Source organism: Oncorhynchus nerka, linkage group LG24 (genome assembly GCF_034236695.1).
Source record: "Oncorhynchus nerka isolate Pitt River linkage group LG24, Oner_Uvic_2.0, whole genome shotgun sequence".
NCBI classification, from domain to species: domain Eukaryota; kingdom Metazoa; phylum Chordata; class Actinopteri; order Salmoniformes; family Salmonidae; genus Oncorhynchus; species Oncorhynchus nerka.
The window spans coordinates 81168692-81185679 of record NC_088419.1 but is presented as its reverse complement, the minus strand read 5'-3'; the positions used below and the strand labels follow the sequence as shown (position 1 = coordinate 81185679).

Below are 16988 nucleotides of genomic sequence, written 5' to 3'. Positions count from 1 at the left end.
GTTCATTCAGAACAGCAGTTAGAGGGGATATCTGTATTGAGTGTGTCGGGCAGAGTTCATTCAGAACAGCAGTTAGAGGGGATATCTGTATTGAGTGTGTCGGGCAGAGTTCATTCAGAACAGCAGTTAGAGGGGATATCTGTATTGAGTGTGTCGGGCAGAGTTAATTCAGAACAGCAGTTAGAGGGGATATCTGTATTGAGTGTGTCGGGCAGAGTTCATTCAGAACAGCAGTTAGAGGGGATATCTGTATTGGAGTGTGTAAATCGGGCAGAGTTCATTCAGAACAGCAGTTAGAGTGGATATCTGTATTGAGTGTGTCGGGCAGAGTTCATTCAGAACAGCAGTTAGAGGGGATATCTGTATTGAGTGTGTCGGGCAGAGTTCATTCAGAACAGCAGTTAGAGGGGATATCTGTATTGAGTGTGTCTGGGAGTTGTAGGGGTTAATTCAGAACAGCAGTTGCAGTAATCCAGGGGATATCTGTATTGAGTGTGTCGGGCAGAGTTAATTCAGAACAGCAGTTAGAGGGGATATCTGTATTGAGTGTGGGTCGGGCAAGAGTTAATTCAGAACAGCAGTTAGAGGGGATATCTGTATTGAGTGTGATCGGGCAGAGTTCATTCAGAACAGCAGTTAGAAAGTGGATATCTGTATTGAGTGTGTAGGGAGACCAGAGTTCATTCAGAACAGCAGTTAGAGGGGATATCTGTATTGAGTGTGTCGGGCAGAGTTAATTCAGAACAGCAGTTAGAGGGGATATCTGTATTGAGTGTGTCGGGCAGAGTTCATTCAGAACAGCAGTTAGAGGGGATATCTGTATTGAGTGTGTCGGGCAGAGTTCATTCAGAACAGCAGTTAGAGGGGATATCTGTATTGAGTGTGTCGGGCAGAGTTCATTCAGAACAGCAGTTAGAGGGGATATCTGTATTGAGTGTGTCGGGCAGAGTTCATTCAGAACAGCAGTTAGAGGGGATATCTGTATTGAGTGTGTCGGGCAGAGTTCATTCAGAACAGCAGTTAGAGGGGATATCTGTATTGAGTGTGTCGGGCAGAGTTAATTCAGAACAGCAGTTAGAGGGGATATCTGTATTGAGTGTGTCGGGCAGAGTTCATTCAGAACAGCAGTTAGAGGGGATATCTGTATTGAGTGTGTCGGGCAGAGTTCATTCAGAACAGCAGTTAGAGTGGATATCTGTATTGAGTGTGTCGGGCAGAGTTCATTCAGAACAGCAGTTAGAGGGGATATCTGTATTGAGTGTGTCGGGCAGAGTTCATTCAGAACAGCAGTTAGAGTGGATATCTGCATTGAGCTGGAAAAGTATGCTGCAGATGATCAACTTTGTTTCTTCTCCTGTTTGTTCTGAACCTTTTTATTGATTTAAAAAGCACTGTAAATGCACTGTAAAACCCCTGTAAAAGCACTGTAAATACACTGTAAAACCCCTGTAAATACACTGTAAATACACTGTAAAACCCCTGTAAAAGCACTGTAAATACAATGTAAAACCCCTGTAAAAGCACTGTAAATACAATGTAAAACCCCTGTAAAAGCACTGTAAATACACTGTAAATGCACTGTAAAACCCCTGTAAAAGCACTGTAAATACACTGTAAAACCCCTGTAAAAGCACTGTAAATACACTGTAAAACCCCTGTAAATACACTGTAAATACACTGTAAAACCCCTGTAAAAGCACTGTAAATACAATGTAAAACCCCTGTAAAAGCACTGTAAAAGCACTGTAAATACACTGTAAAACCCCTGTAAAAGCACTGTGAAGGCACTGTAAATACACTGTAAAACCCCTGTAAAAGCACTGTAAAAGCACTGTAAATACAATGTAAAACCCCTGTAAAAGCACTGTAAATACACTGTAAAACCCCTGTAAAAGCACTGTAAAAGCACTGTAAATACACTGTAAAACCCCTGTAAATACACTGTAAAACCCCTGTAAAAGCATTGTAAATACACTGTAAAACCACTGTAAAAGCACTGTAAATACACTGTAAAACCCCTGTAAATACACTGTAAACCCCCTGTAAAAGCACTGTAAAACCCCTGTAAAACCCCTGTAAAAGCACTGTAAAACCCCTGTAAAACCCCTGTAAAAGCACTGTAAATACACTGTAAAACCCCTGTAAATACACTGTAAAACCCCTGTAAAAGCACTGTAAAACCCCTGTAAAACCCCTGTAAAAGCACTGTAAAACCCCTGTAAAACCCCTGTAAAAGCACTGTAAATACACTGTAAAACAACTGTAAAAGTACTGTAAAAACATTGCTTAATGTAGCCTTACAAGCAGTAAAAAAGTTGTGTAGTATGATTAGCTGTATCTGGGTATGCCAGCCTTTGGAGGAAAGCTTTATTGGGGCGGCAGGGTAGCCTAGTGGTTAGAGCGTTGGACTAGTAACCGGAAGGTTGCAAGTTCAAACCCCCGAGCTGAAAAGGTACAAATCTGTCGTTCTGAACAGGCAGTTAACCCACTGTTCCTAGGCCGTCATTGAAAATAAGAATTTGTTCTCAACTGACTTGCCTAGTTAAATAAAGGTTAAATAAAAAATTGTGTGTGTGTGCATTTCTACCCTGTACTCGTGATGTTCCTGTGCTCTTTTCCAGGGGCTTGCTGGAGGTGCTGGCATGGGGGGCTTTCCTGGCCTAAGGGTGAGTATCACATTACATACCATGTCTTAATTCATCTGTTGTGTTTTATCAAGATCCAACGTTTTTAGCTTTATGACATTGTGCGTTTAGTGTTGTAGAGGTTGACTACAGTAGGATATTACCACTGACTTTGAATGTAGTGTACATTCATTCAGTTTCTCATTCATTCATTCTGGTATGTTTGATTTTGATGCAGTTCAGGGAAGATGGGATGCAGTAGGGCTGATGCTGTTGATTACTCTCTACAGTACTTCTCTCATACAGTCTATTATAAACACATCAAGCTAAACCCATATTTGTCTGTAGATTAGATGTTTTGGATACTGGGAGAGTTAAATGTTTGATGAATGGGGAATCTGCTCTGACTTGCTTTAATAAATGGAAATATCTAGCTAGTGCCAGTGCTTTCAGGCACCATGCAAATTCTCCAGCAGAGGTCATTTGTTTTGAATGGCAACAATATATTCCTCACCCTGCCTGCTACTGTGCAATGCTTAGTGCTGCACCATGACCTGCCAAAGGCTTGTAGGCCTGTCAAGCCTTGGGCTGAGTGAGAGAGAGGGAGAGGGAGCACAGAGACAAAAGTAGAGAGAGAGAGGTGGAGTGAGAGAGGGAGAGGGAGCACACAGAGAGAGCAAGAGAGAGAGAGAGAGAGAGAGAGAGGGAGAGAGAGAAATGTGGAGTGGGAAAGAGAGAGAGAGAGAGAGAGAGAGAGAGAGAGAGAGCAAAAGGGAGAGGGAGACAAAAATGGAGAGAGTGCAAGAGAGAGAGAGGGAGAATCTCTGTAATAAATGTAAGAAGTAAATGTCAAATTGTCTTTCTCCCCATCCATCGCACTACTGACCATATATACACCTTACACACACAAATTAATTAACATGGCCCCTCAAAAGAATTGGGCAAAATCTTTGCTTGCTTGATTGACTTTAATAAAGCATTCGATTATTTTTGGCACAAAGGGCTATTCTACAAAATTCTCCAAAGTGGGCTTGGTGGTAAGGTGTTTGATTTAACTAAATGTATGTACACAGAAAACAAGTGTGCAATAAAAATCTAAAACCAAAGAACATAATTATTTTCACGTCGAGGAGTGAGACAAGGCTGCAGTTTGAGTCCAAACCACATTTATATCAATGAATTAGCAGACATGTTGGACCATTCTGCAGCCCCAGGACTCACACTATTTAACACAGAGGTAAAATATCTGCTACATGCTGATGACTTGGTTCTTCTTTCACCAACCAAAGAAGGTCTTCAACAGAACCTTAACATTCTAGAGAAATATTGCCATGATTGGGCCCTGGCAGTATATTTCAAAATCTTAAATCATGATTTTCCAGAAAAAATCCAGATGTCAGAAACACAAATATAAATTCACCCTGAACAACATCATAATTGAACAGACTAAAAATGACTCATAACTTGGTCTGAGTGAGAGAGGGGGAGAGAGAGCACAAAGACAAAAATAGAGTGAGAGTTTCCTCAGCTATAATCACAGCAGCCGGCCGTAACTCAACCTCTACACCGTAACTTAACTGTAAATTGACTTGCCTACTGTTACAAGATGCCCGCCAGGCAGCATGGCCCCCGGCCCTCCAGGTTTCTGATTTGACTCAGATGAATGACTCTGACCTATCCCTACAAATCAACCTCTTCTCTCTGGACAGCACAGGACATGACTGGACATGGTCAGGTCAGGCTGCTGGAGGTTAGGCCTGCTGGGGAAAAGCAGCCAGCTCTAATCCAGCTGTGACAGAAATTGGAGGCTACATTTGTAGGATACCGACACAGTAGTCCATGTAAAGTACACGTAGAGCACAAGAACTGTTCGTCAGAAGCTTCATGAAATGGGTTTCCATGGCCAAACAGCCACACACAAGCCTTAGATCACCATGCGCAATGGCAAGCGTCGGCTGTAGTGGTGTAACATTTGCGGCAATTGGACTCTGGAGCAGTGGAAACACATTCTCAGGAGTAATGAATCACGCTTCACCATCCAGACAAATCTGGATTTGGCAGATGCCAGGAGAACACTATCTGCTCGAATGCATAGTGCCAGCTGTAAAGTTTGGTGGAGGAGGAATAATGGTCTGGGCTGTTTTTCATGGATTCTTGCAAGGCCCCATAATTCCAGTGAAAGGAAATCTTAATGCTATAGCATACAATGACATTCTAGATGATTCTGTGCCAACTTTGTTCCAAGCCTAATTACCCAACACCAATGCCCGACCTCACTAATGCTCTTGTGGGTGAATGGACTCAAGCCCCCTCAGCAATGTTCCAACATCTAGTGGAAAGCCTTCCCAGAAGAATGGAGGCTGTGATAGCAGCAAAGGCGGGACCAACTCCATATTAATGCCCATGACATTGGAATGAGATGTTCAACTTTATTGTAAGAGCAGGTACTTTACATGAAATATCTCTCAAAGATGATCTTGTGAATAACAGCGCTAGACTAGGAAGCTCAAAGTCCACAATGTCTCCCTGTCTGAAATCAGATGAATGGATCATTACTTTCAAAGGCCTAATGTAGCCATCATTAATGGTTTATAAGGCCTACATTTGAAGTTTACATACACTTAGGTTTGAGTCATTAAAACTTATTTTTCAACCAATCCACAAATTTCTTGTTAACAAACTATAGTTTTGGCAAGTTGGTTAGGACATCTACTTTGTGCATGACACAAGTCATTTTTCCATCAATTGTTTACAGACAGATTATTTCACTTATAATTCACTGTATCACAATTCCAGTTGGTCAGACATTTACATACACTAAGCCTTTAAACAGCTTGGAAAGTTACAGAAAATAATGTCATGGCTTTAGAAGTGTCTGATAGGCTAATTGACATCATGTGAGTCAATTGGAGGTGTACCTGTGGATTTATTTCAAGGCCTACCTTCAAACTCAGTGCCTCCACAAATCTAGTTCATTCTTGGGAGCAATTTCCAAATGCCTGAAGGTACCACGTTCATCTGTACAAACAATAGTACGCAAGTATAAACACCATGGGTCCACGCAGCCTTCATACCGCCCAGGAAGGAGACACGTTCTGTCTCCTAGAGATGAACGCACTTTGGTGCGAAAAGTGCAAATCAATCCCAGAACAACAGCAAAGGACCTTGTGAAGATGCTGGAGGAAACAGGTACAAAATGATCTATATCCACAGTAAAATGAGTCCTATTTCGACATAACCTGAAAGGCCGCTCAGCAAGGAAGAAGCCACTGCTCCAGAACCGCCATAAAAAAGCCAGACTACGGTTTGCAACTGCAGATGTAGACAAAGACTGTACTTTTTGGAGAAATGTCATCTGGTCTGATGAAACACAAATAGAACTGTTTGGCCATAATGACCATCGTTATGTTTGGAGGGAAAAGGGGGAGGCTTGCAAGCCGAAGACACCATCCCAACCATGAAGCACGGGGGTGGCAGCATCATGTTGTGGGGGTGCTTTGCTGCTGGAGGGACTGGTTCACTTCACAAAATAGATGACATCATGATGAGGGAAAATTATGTGGATATATTGAAGCAACATCTTAAGACATCAGTCAGGAAGTTAAAGCTTGGTCGCAAATGGGTCTTCCAAATGGAGAATGACACCAAGCATACTTCCAAAGTTGTGGCAAAATGGTTTAAGGACAGCAAAGTAAAGGTATTAGAGTGGCCATCACAAAGCCCTGACTTCAATCCCATCTAAAATTTGTGGGCAGAACTGAAAAAGCGTGTGCGAGCAAGGAGGCCTACAAACCTGACGCAGTTACACCAGCTCTGTCAGGAGGATTGGGCCAAAATTCACCCAACTTATTGTGGGAAGCTTGTGGAAGGCTACCCAAAATGTTTGACCCAAGTTAAACAATTTAAAGGCAATGCTACAATATACTAATTGAGTGCATGTAAACTTCTGACCCACTGGGAATGTGATGAAAGAAGTAAATGCTGAAATAAATCTTTCTCTCTACTATTATTCTGACGTTTCACATTCTTTAAATAAAGTGGTGATCCTAACTGACCTAAGACGGAATTTTTACTAGGATTAAATGTCAGGAATTGTGAAAAACTGAGTTTAAATGTATTTGGCTAAGGTGTATGTAAACTTCCGACGTCAACTGCTTACAAATACTCTACGAATGCTCTATAAAGCCTTATAAGTTATAGGAGGTTTGTTTAAATGATGACCATAGTGTGCCTACAGTAATGGATGTCAGTACTGGGCTCTGTTACATCAGACATTTACATTTACATTTAAGTCATTTAGCAGACGCTCTTATCCAGAGCGACTTACAAATTGGTGCATTCACCTTATGACCTCCAGTGGAACAGTAGTGCATCTAAATCTTTTCAGGGGGAGGGGGTGAGAGGGATTACTTTATCCTATCCTAGGTATTCCTTAAAGAGGTGGGGTTTCAGGTGTCTCCGGAAGGTGGTGATTGACTCCGCTGTTCTGGCGTCGTGAGGGAGTTTGTTCCACCATTGGGGGGCCAGAGCAGCGAACAGTTTTGACTGGGCTGAGCGGGAACTGTACTTCCTCAGTGGTAGGGAGGCGAGCAGGCCAGAGGTGGATGAACGCAGTGCCCTTGTTTGGGTGTAGGGCCTGATCAGAGCCTGGAGGTACTGAGGTGCCGTTCCCCTCACAGCTCCGTAGGCAAGCACCATGGTCTTGTAGCGGATGCGAGCTTCAACTGGAAGCCAGTGGAGGGAGCGGAGGAGCGGGGTGACGTGAGAGAACTTGGGAAGGTTGAACACCAGACGGGCTGCGGCGTTCTGGATGAGTTGTAGGGGTTTAATGGCACAGGCAGGGAGCCCAGCCAACAGCGAGTTGCAGTAATCCAGACGGGAGATGACAAGTGCCTGGATTAGGACCTGCGCCGCTTCCTGTGTGAGGCAGGGTCGTACTCTGCGGATGTTGTAGAGCATGAACCTACAGGAACGGGCCACCGCCTTGATGTTAGTTGAGAACGACAGGGTGTTGTCCAGGATCACGCCAAGGTTCTTAGCGCTCTGGGAGGAGGACACAATGGAGTTGTCAACCGTGATGGCGAGATCATGGAACGGGCAGTCCTTCCCCGGGAGGAAGAGCAGCTCCGTCTTGCCGAGGTTCAGCTTGAGGTGGTGATCCGTCATCCACACGGATATGTCTGCCAGACATGCAGAGATGCGATTCGCCACCTGGTCATCAGAAGGGGGAAAGGAGAAGATTAATTGTGTGTCGTCTGCATAGCAATGATAGGAGAGACCATGTGAGGTTATGACAGAGCCAAGTGACTTGGTGTATAGCGAGAATAGGAGAGGGCCTAGAACAGAGCCCTGGGGACACCAGTGGTGAGAGCACGTGGTGTGGAGACGGATTCTCGCCACGCCACCTGGTAGGAGCGACCTGTCAGGTAGGACGCAATCCAAGCGTGGGCCGCGCCGGAGATGCCCAACTCGGAGAGGGTGGAGAGGAGGATCTGATGGTTCACAGTATCGAAGGCAGCCGATAGGTCTAGAAGGATGAGAGCAGAGGAGAGAGTTAGCTTTAGCAGTGCGGAGCGCCTCCGTGATACAGAGAAGAGCAGTCTCAGTTGAATGACTAGTCTTGAAACCTGACTGATTTGGATCAAGAAGGTCATTCTGAGAGAGATAGCGGGAGAGCTGGCCAAGGACGGCACGTTCAAGAGTTTTGGAGAGAAAAGAAAGAAGGGATACTGGTCTGTAGTTGTTGACATCGGAGGGATCGAGTGTAGGTTTTTTCAGAAGGGGTGCAACTCTCGCTCTCTTGAAGACGGAAGGGACGTAGCCAGCGGTCAGGGATGAGTTGATGAGCGAGGTGAGGTAAGGGAGGAGGTCTCCGGAAATGGTCTGGAGAAGAGAGGAGGGGATAGGGTCAAGCGGGCAGGTTGTAGGGCGGCCGGCCGTCACAAGACGCGAGATTTCATCTGGAGAGAGAGGGGAGAAAGAGGTCAGAGCACAGGGTAGGGCAGTGTGAGCAGAACCAGCGGTGTCGTTTGACTTAGCAAACGAGGATCGGATGTCGTCGACCTTCTTTTCAAAATGGTTGACGAAGTCATCTGCAGAGAGGGAGGAGGGGGAGGGGGAGGAGGATTCAGGAGGGAGGAGAAGGTTGCAAAGAGCTTCCTAGGGTTAGAGGCAGATGCTTGGAATTTAGAGTGGTAGAAAGTGGCTTTAGCAGCAGAGAGAGAAGAGGAAAATGTAGAGAGGAGGGAGTGAAAGGATGTCAGGTCCGCAGGGGAGGCGAGTTTTCCTCCATTTCCGCTCGGCTGCCCGGAGCCCTGTTCTGTGAGCTCGCAATGAGTCGTCGAGCCACGGAGCGGGAGGGGAGGACCGAGCCGGCCTGGAGGATAGGGGACATAGAGAGTCAAAGGATGCAGAAAGGGAGGAGAGGAGGGTTGAGGAGGCAGAATCAGGAGATAGGTTGGAGAAGGTTTGAGCAGAGGGAAGAGATGATAGGATGGAAGAGGAGAGAGTAGCGGGGGAGAGAGAGCGAAGGTTGGGACGGCGCGATACCATCCGAGTAGGGGCAGTGTGGGAAGTGTTGGATGAGAGCGAGAGGAAAAGGATACAAGGTAGTGGTCGGAGACTTGGAGGGGAGTTGCAACGAGGTTAGTGGAAGAACAGCATCTAGTAAAGATGAGGTCGAGCGTATTTCCTGCCTTGTGAGTAGGGGGGGAAGGTGAGAGGGTGAGGTCAAAAGAGGAGAGGAGTGGAAAGAAGGAGGCAGAGAGGAATGAGTCAAAGGTAGGCGTGGGGAGGTTAAAGTCGCCCAGAACTGTGAGAGGTGAGCCGTCCTCAGGAAAGGAGCTTATCAAGGCATCAAGCTCATTGATGAACTCTCCGAGGGAACCTGGAGGGCGATAAATGATTAAGGATGTTAAGCTTGAAAGGGCTGGTAACTGTGACAGCATGGAATTCAAAGGAGGCGATAGACAGATGGGTAAGGGGAGAAAGAGAGAATGACCACTTGGGAGAGATGAGGATCCCGGTGCCACCACCCCGCTGACCAGAAGCTCTCGGACACTTTGCCCCAGAGAAAGTAGGTCCCACTGCAGAGACAAATATGAATTCAGCTCTATGAATGTGGGACACTTCCGTCATGCTGGATTTGGAATCACATATCCTCCAGCCATCATTAATGGGAGAGGAATCCCGGCTAGTGTGGCCGTGGTGACCGATTCCTCATGTCACCCTGTCTGAGCCCCGCCCTGTGAGGAATTCTTTTAAATTCACATTTCAAACAAATTGGTGGCATCTCCTCATGTGATTGATATCCATCTCTCTAACCTCACCACCACCCCCCACTTCAACCTCACCCCAACCTTATGCAGGAGGCAGAGAGAGAGACAGGAGACAGACATGCAGGCCAGACCCTGTCTAGCCTCCATTCTTTCCTCATGCCTCCTGTTCTGTGCTCTGTTCCAAAACTCTTCTCGTTGCTGCATATTTTTTCCTAGATTTTTACTTGAAGCATTGTGACCTAATTCTGGAGAGCTTCTTTATAAACAAAGTCGTGGCAGTGAGCCTGAATGCTGCTAGATTCTAAAGTTCAGCCATGAGGATCAGGTCTGCTTGGTGTTTGACAGACAGACTTGGTTGTCTTGTGTGGTTCGGTCTGCCATCCATTGTGTATCATTCTTTACTGATTGTCATGGTTTTATGATCCTTGTGATGGGAGAATGCACAGCTGGTGCAAGAACTGGGGAACTATTTCTCACGTGGCCTCTGACCATAAGATGAGTTGTAAGGAAAAATAGTTATTTCAAACAAACTACTGACAGCCTACACTATGTCTGGTAAAATAACTGGAGAACATGTAGAGCAAAGATGTTTTTAATGGAGAATCACAACTGCAACTGTAGTCTCCATAAATACAACAGATGATTTAACAAACCACTCCATGTTTTACAACTGCTTTCACTAATTGATCCTCGGCTGATCTTATAGTAACTGTTCTACGTAGTCGTCATACAAGTCATGATTTACCAAGGTACTCCTCATGTTTTACAATGTGAACAACCCTAAATGGTTTCCGTGAAAGCGGCTGATGGAATTTGTTGTAGAGGTTAAGCAGCAGGAGGCGGAGGTCTCTGTTCAGGTGTACAGGCTGTCTCTGATGGGGGGGTGCTGGTGACAGTCCCCTCAAAGCACAGTAATGGGAAACAGACCCACACCGGTTCACATGGAACCAATGGAACCACTTATAGAACTGACCCTCTGTCCCATACTACACTTACACAGATAACCTGCTATATCAGTCTGCCGAATGGGAGAGAGGGGACACAACATAATCATAATCTTCTTCATCATAACTATCAAAGTCAATGTAATTACAATGATTACAACCATTATTATAATAATAATGAATCATGAACTGTGCAGTGCTAAAGAACATACAGTACAGTAGGTGTCTCTTTAACTGCCTGCCTGCAATAGAAGACTCCTTGTTCAGCAGCACAGTGTCCGGTCACTCCTACCATCTCCGTGTCGCAGCTAATTACATGTGATGTTCCTGTCCTGCGTCCGCTCACATGGGCATTCTAACCCCAAACGGACGCTTTAGTGTCAGCACAGGAACAGCTTGGAAGTCATCATAGCTAGGTTTGGCTCACAGGAATTCACGTGTCAAAATAATCCTCTGAAACACGTCCTTCAAAATCTGTCCCCATAAAACAGAGCATGTATAATATACACTGTATACTTTGTGTGTGTGTGTGTGTGTTTGTGTATATTGTATCTTATCCTACTGCTCCTTCTCTCTACAGGGAGACCCAGGGCCTGAGGGACAGCGAGGACTGACTGGCATAGTGGGAACTATGGTAACTACAGACCCTCCTCTCTCCCCCTCATCCCCTCTCCTTCTCTCTCCTCCTCTCCTCTCTCCTCTCCTTTCCTCTCCTTTCCTCTCCTTTCCTCTCCTCTCTCGTCCTCTCCTTTCCTCTCCTCCTCTCTCCTCTCTCCTCTCCTCAACCTCCTCCATCCTCTCCTCTTCTATCCTCTCCTCCTCTCTCCTTTCCTCTCCTCCTCACTCCTCCCCTCAACTCCTCTCTCCTCCCCCCTCCTCTCCTATCCTCATCTATACTCTCCTCATCTCTTCTCTTCTCCTCGCTCCTCTCCTATCCTCCCCTCCTCTGTTCTCTCCTCTCCTTCTCTCTCCTCTCCTCTCCTATCCTCCTCTCTCATCTCCTCTCTTCCTCTCTCCTTTTCTTTCCTCCTCTCCTCTCCTCTCCTCTCCTCTCCTCTCCTCTCCTCTCCTCTCCTCTTCTCTTCTCTCCTCTTCTCTTCTCTCCACTTATTCTCTCCACTTATTCTCTCCTCTCAAGTAAGTCATATATTATATCGGCCCCTGTATCTTCCTCTGTCTGTCCTCTTTTCAAAATGGCTGCCACTAAGGAGTCCCTCCTCTCTTGTTCTCTCTCTGACAGGGCCTGGCGGGAAAAGCGGGGCTGCCTGGATTGAAAGGTGATAAGGTGATCTAAATATTTATATTATTGTAGTGTATCTGGGAATGTCCTAGCCCAATGTGTGTATGAGTGGGGTGTGTGTCCAGTACATGGGGAGGATGATGGGATAGGATGGGAGTAGCTGAACAGAGGAATGATGATTTGATATGCACATACAGTACCAGTCAAAAGTTTGGACACACCTACTATGAAAACTATGAAATAACACATGGAATCATGTAGTAAACAAAAATGTGTTGAACAAATCTAAATATATTTGAGATTTGAGATTCTTCAAAGTAGCCAGCCTTTGCCTTCATGACAGCTTTGCACACTCTTGGCATTCTCTCAACCACCTTCATGAGGTAGTCACCTGGAATACATTTCATTTCAATCAATCAATCAATCAATCAAATGTATTTATAAATCCCTTTTTACATCAGCCGATGTCACAAAGTGCTCTACAGAAACCCAATTAACAGGTGTGCCTTGTTAAAAGTTCATTTGTGTAACTTCTTTAATTTATTTAATGCGTTTAGCCAATCAGTTGTGTTGTGACAAGGTAGGGGTGGTATACAGAAAATAGCCCTATTTAGTAAAAGACCATGTTCATATTATGGCATGAACAGCTCAAATAAGCAAAGAGAAACAACAGTCCATCATTACTTCAAGACATGAAGGTCAGTCAATCCGGAAAATGTCAAGAACGTTGAACATTTCTTCAAGTGTAGTCGCAAAAACCATCAAGCGCTATGATGAAACTGGCACTTATGAGGACCGCCACATGAATGGAAGACCCAGAGTTACCTGTGCTGCAGAGGATACGTTTATTAGAATTACCAGCCTCATAAATTGCAGCCCAAATAAATGCTTCCCAGAGTTTAAGTAACAGACACATCTTAACATCAAGTCTTCAGAGAAGACTGAGCGAATCAGGCCTTCATGGTTGAATTGCTGCAAAGAAACCACTACTAAAGGACACCAATAATAAGAAGAGACTTGCTTGGGCCAAGAAACACAAGCAATGGACATTAGACTGGTAGAAATCTGTCCTTTGGACTGATGAGTCCAAATTCGAAATTTTTGGTTCCAACCGCCATGTCTTTGTGAGACGTAGAGTAAGTAAACAGATGATCTCCGCATGTGTGATTCCCACTGTGAAACATGGAGGAGGAGGTGTGATGGTGTGGGGGTGCTTTGCTGGTGACACTGTCTGTGATTTATTTAGAATTCAAGGCACACTTAACCAGCATGGCTACCACAGCATTCTGTAGTGATACGCCTTCCCACCTGGTTTGCGCTTAGTGGGACAATAATTTATTTTTCAACAGGACAATGACCCAACCCACCTCCAGGCTGTGTAAGGGCTATTTGACCAATAAGGAGAGTGATGGAGTGCTGCATCAGATGACCAGGCCTCCACAATCACCCTACCTCAACCCAATTGAGATGGTTTGGGATGAATTGGACCGCAGAGTGAAGGAAAAGCAGCAAAAAAGTGCTCAGCGTATGTGGGAACTCCTTCAAGACTGTTGGAAAATCATTCTAGGTGAAACTGGTTTAGAGAATATCAAGAGTGTGCACAGCTGTCGTCAAGGCAAATGGTGACTACTTAGAAGAATCTCAAATATAAAATATATTTAGATTTGTTTAACACGTTTTTGGGTGCTATGTGATTCCATATGTGTTATTTCATAGTGTTGATGTCTTCGCTATTGTTCTACAATGTAGAAAATAGTAAAAATAAAGAACAAGCCTTGAATGAGTATGTGTGTCCAAACTTTTGACTGCTACTGTACATGCCAGTAGTCAATGTACAGTAGCTGTTACTATGAGAAATAGAAATGTGTAAATCCTTGCTAAATGTTTCCCCATTCCAGCTCTGTAGTACAACTGTCTGAGTTTGTTTTACTTTCCTTACAATTACACAGTTCCTCCATCAAACTGTTGGTCTTGAATGCTGCTTAACTATTGAGTGATATATCTCCTATGGGATGGGTTCCATAGAAACATGTCATAATCCCTGGACAGGGGTGGGGAAACTGTGTCCTCCTCAGTGTGATTGTATGGTTGTGTTGTTAACGCTGTCCTCTGATGTAAGCAGGGTGGTTGTATTATATCTCTTGTGACGCTGTAACATTCAGGGCGAACCTGGACTAAGGGGTGAACCGGGAGAGATGGGTTACCAAGGTGACAAGGTAGGACCGCAACACATTTCCCATCAGTCTGAATAATTCATTGATTTGTTTTTATCATGAGCAGGACATTCTCGAGATGCATCATAAGGGTCTTTACTCAGTCAACACGGCTGTGATGCTAGTTTCAAACACATACTGTATGCAGTGCTGTAGCCAACTCTTAGCATACCATACATGCATAGCAGATGTATAGGCAACGATAGAAGGCTAGGGTTGGGTTCAGCACATGCAATATGGATATGAAGCTACTATACGTTGATGATCAATACTCATACAGATGGAGATGATATAACTCAGCGCTGCTTATCAGAGAGCTGACAGTTAGACTAAACACTCTCAGGTCCATGTTGCATTGTACAACACACACCCACACCCACACACACACACACACAAACACACGCACGCACGCACGCACACACACACACACACACACACAACACACACACACACACACACGCACACACACACACACGCACACACACACACACACACACACACACACACCCTTATGCACGCACGCACACACACACACACACACACACACACACACACACACACCTACACACACACACGCACACCTGCACGCACACACACACACACACACACACCACACATACACCCTTACGCACGCACGCACGCACGCACACGCGCACACACACACCCGTACGCATGCACACACACACACCCGCGCACACACGCGCACACACACACACACAAAAGAGAGTGATATAATGAGTGATGGAGAGACTAGGAGAATAAACAAGTGTTTTTCTGTTTGTACTCCCAGGGTGCTGCTGGCTTGTCTGGACCTCCTGGACTCCGTGGGAAACCAGGTCCACCTGTACGTAGTGTGTGTGTGTAGTGTGTATGTGTGTGTATGTGTGTGTATATGTATATGTGTTTCTCATTTTAACCCATTAGACTGGCACTTAATTCATGGAATAACTCCAGTAAACACCCTGTACCTTTTAGACTTTAAATACCTGCACTTTGTTACTGACAGCCCATATACTGTAGCTGCCTGAAACTAAACCATCCTGCAGGAAAACAGGACAAATAAACATATTTATAACACCTGTGTGTGGGTCTCTTTTTATGTATATAAAATACAGTACGTAATGTGATCAACCATAGACTTTAATTCTATAGACGCCAGGCAGTCAGTCCCTGTAACATCACATAAAGACCATATGAATATTGGTTTTGACAACACAATACCAACCACACACAGCTTGCCTGCCTCCTTAGAAACACTGGCAACTGTCAAATAGAGTGAAGACTCACTACTGACGCTTTGAGTGCCAAGTCTTTATCTACCTCATGCTGTTTGTGTATATAATATACAGTACATTATGCATGTGTGGCTGTCTGTTTGTGTATATAATATACAGTACATTATGCATGTGTGGCTGTCTGTTTGTGTATATAATATACAGTACATTATGCATGTGTGGCTGTCTGTTTGTATATATAATATACAGTACATTATGTATGTGTGGCTGTCTGTTTGTGTATATAATATACAGTACATTATGTATGTGTGGCTGTCTGTTTGTGTATATAATATACAGTACATTATGCATGTGTGGCTGTCTGTTTGTATATATAATATACAGTACGTTATGCATGTGTGGCTGTCTGTTTGTGTATATAATATACAGTACGTTTTGTGTGTGTGGGTGTCTGTTTGTGTATATAATATACAGTACGTTTTGTGTGTGTGGGTGTCTGTTTGTGTATATAATATACAGTACATTATGCATGTGTGGCTGTCTGTTTGTGTATATAATATACAGTACATTATGCATGTGTTTGTGTCTGTTTGTGATGTGTGGCTGTCTGTTTGTGTATATAATATACAGTACGTTTTGTGTGTGTGGGTGTCTGTTTGTGTATATAATATACAGTACGTTTTGTGTGTGTGGGTGTCTGTTTGTGAGAGTGAGAGAGAGAAGACAAGAGAGAGATGCTTGGCATTGATGTTTCCACTTTGTGTTGATGTTGTCATGTGTTTTTGCTCTAAATTCAAGCAGAAGATGTGCTTTTTAAAATGTTTAATGTCTCTCTGCTCTAACAGGGTAAAATGGGTGAGATCGGACCACAGGGACCTCCTGGCCCACCAGGTCCTGAGGTAAAACACTGACATCATTAAAGCCACACTGTTAAATGTCTGCTATTATGTTTCTGTCGCTTTAATGGTCATTGAGCTACTGATACAGCTCAGTATGATGTCATAAAATGATGTATAGCACTGTCATATAGTGCTATATATGGTCAAACAAGTAAACCATGCAAACTGAACCAATCACAAAAACATATCGTTCTGATCAAATCAAATCAAATCAAATGTATTTATATAGCCCTTCGTACATCAGCTGATATCTCAAAGTGCTGTACAGAAACCCAGCCTAAAACCCCAAACAGCAAGCAATGCAGGTGTAGAAGCACGGTGGCTAGGAAAAACTCCCTAGAAAGGCCAAAACCTAGGAAGAAACCTAGAGAGGAACCAGGCTATTCTGATCTAAGAGTGTGTTCCTACACACTGTTGTTATAGTCAAGTTCAAATTGTAGTTCTGTTGGGACCATATTGTATCCCTGTCCTTTTACTTGCCAGAGATGTTTTCAAGTTGTCCCAGAGACGGGATCGAGAAACGCCCTGAGACTGTCTGAGGCGGTCTGCTCTACTA

At 44.4% G+C, this 16988-nt stretch overlaps 1 protein-coding gene across 1 annotated transcript in view; it reads left to right on the top strand.

Annotated features, from left to right (window-relative positions):
• Positions 1–16988, top strand: part of LOC115108771 (collagen alpha-1(XXIV) chain) — a 296583-nt gene that overhangs the window by 84420 nt on the left and 195175 nt on the right. Inside the window, exons 14-19 of the mRNA XM_065009201.1 lie at positions 2622–2666; positions 11426–11479; positions 12086–12130; positions 14248–14301; positions 15089–15142; positions 16379–16432. Of these exons, the coding sequence (XP_064865273.1) occupies positions 2622–2666; positions 11426–11479; positions 12086–12130; positions 14248–14301; positions 15089–15142; positions 16379–16432 (306 nt within the window). The remainder of the gene's footprint in view (positions 1–2621; positions 2667–11425; positions 11480–12085; positions 12131–14247; positions 14302–15088; positions 15143–16378; positions 16433–16988) is intronic.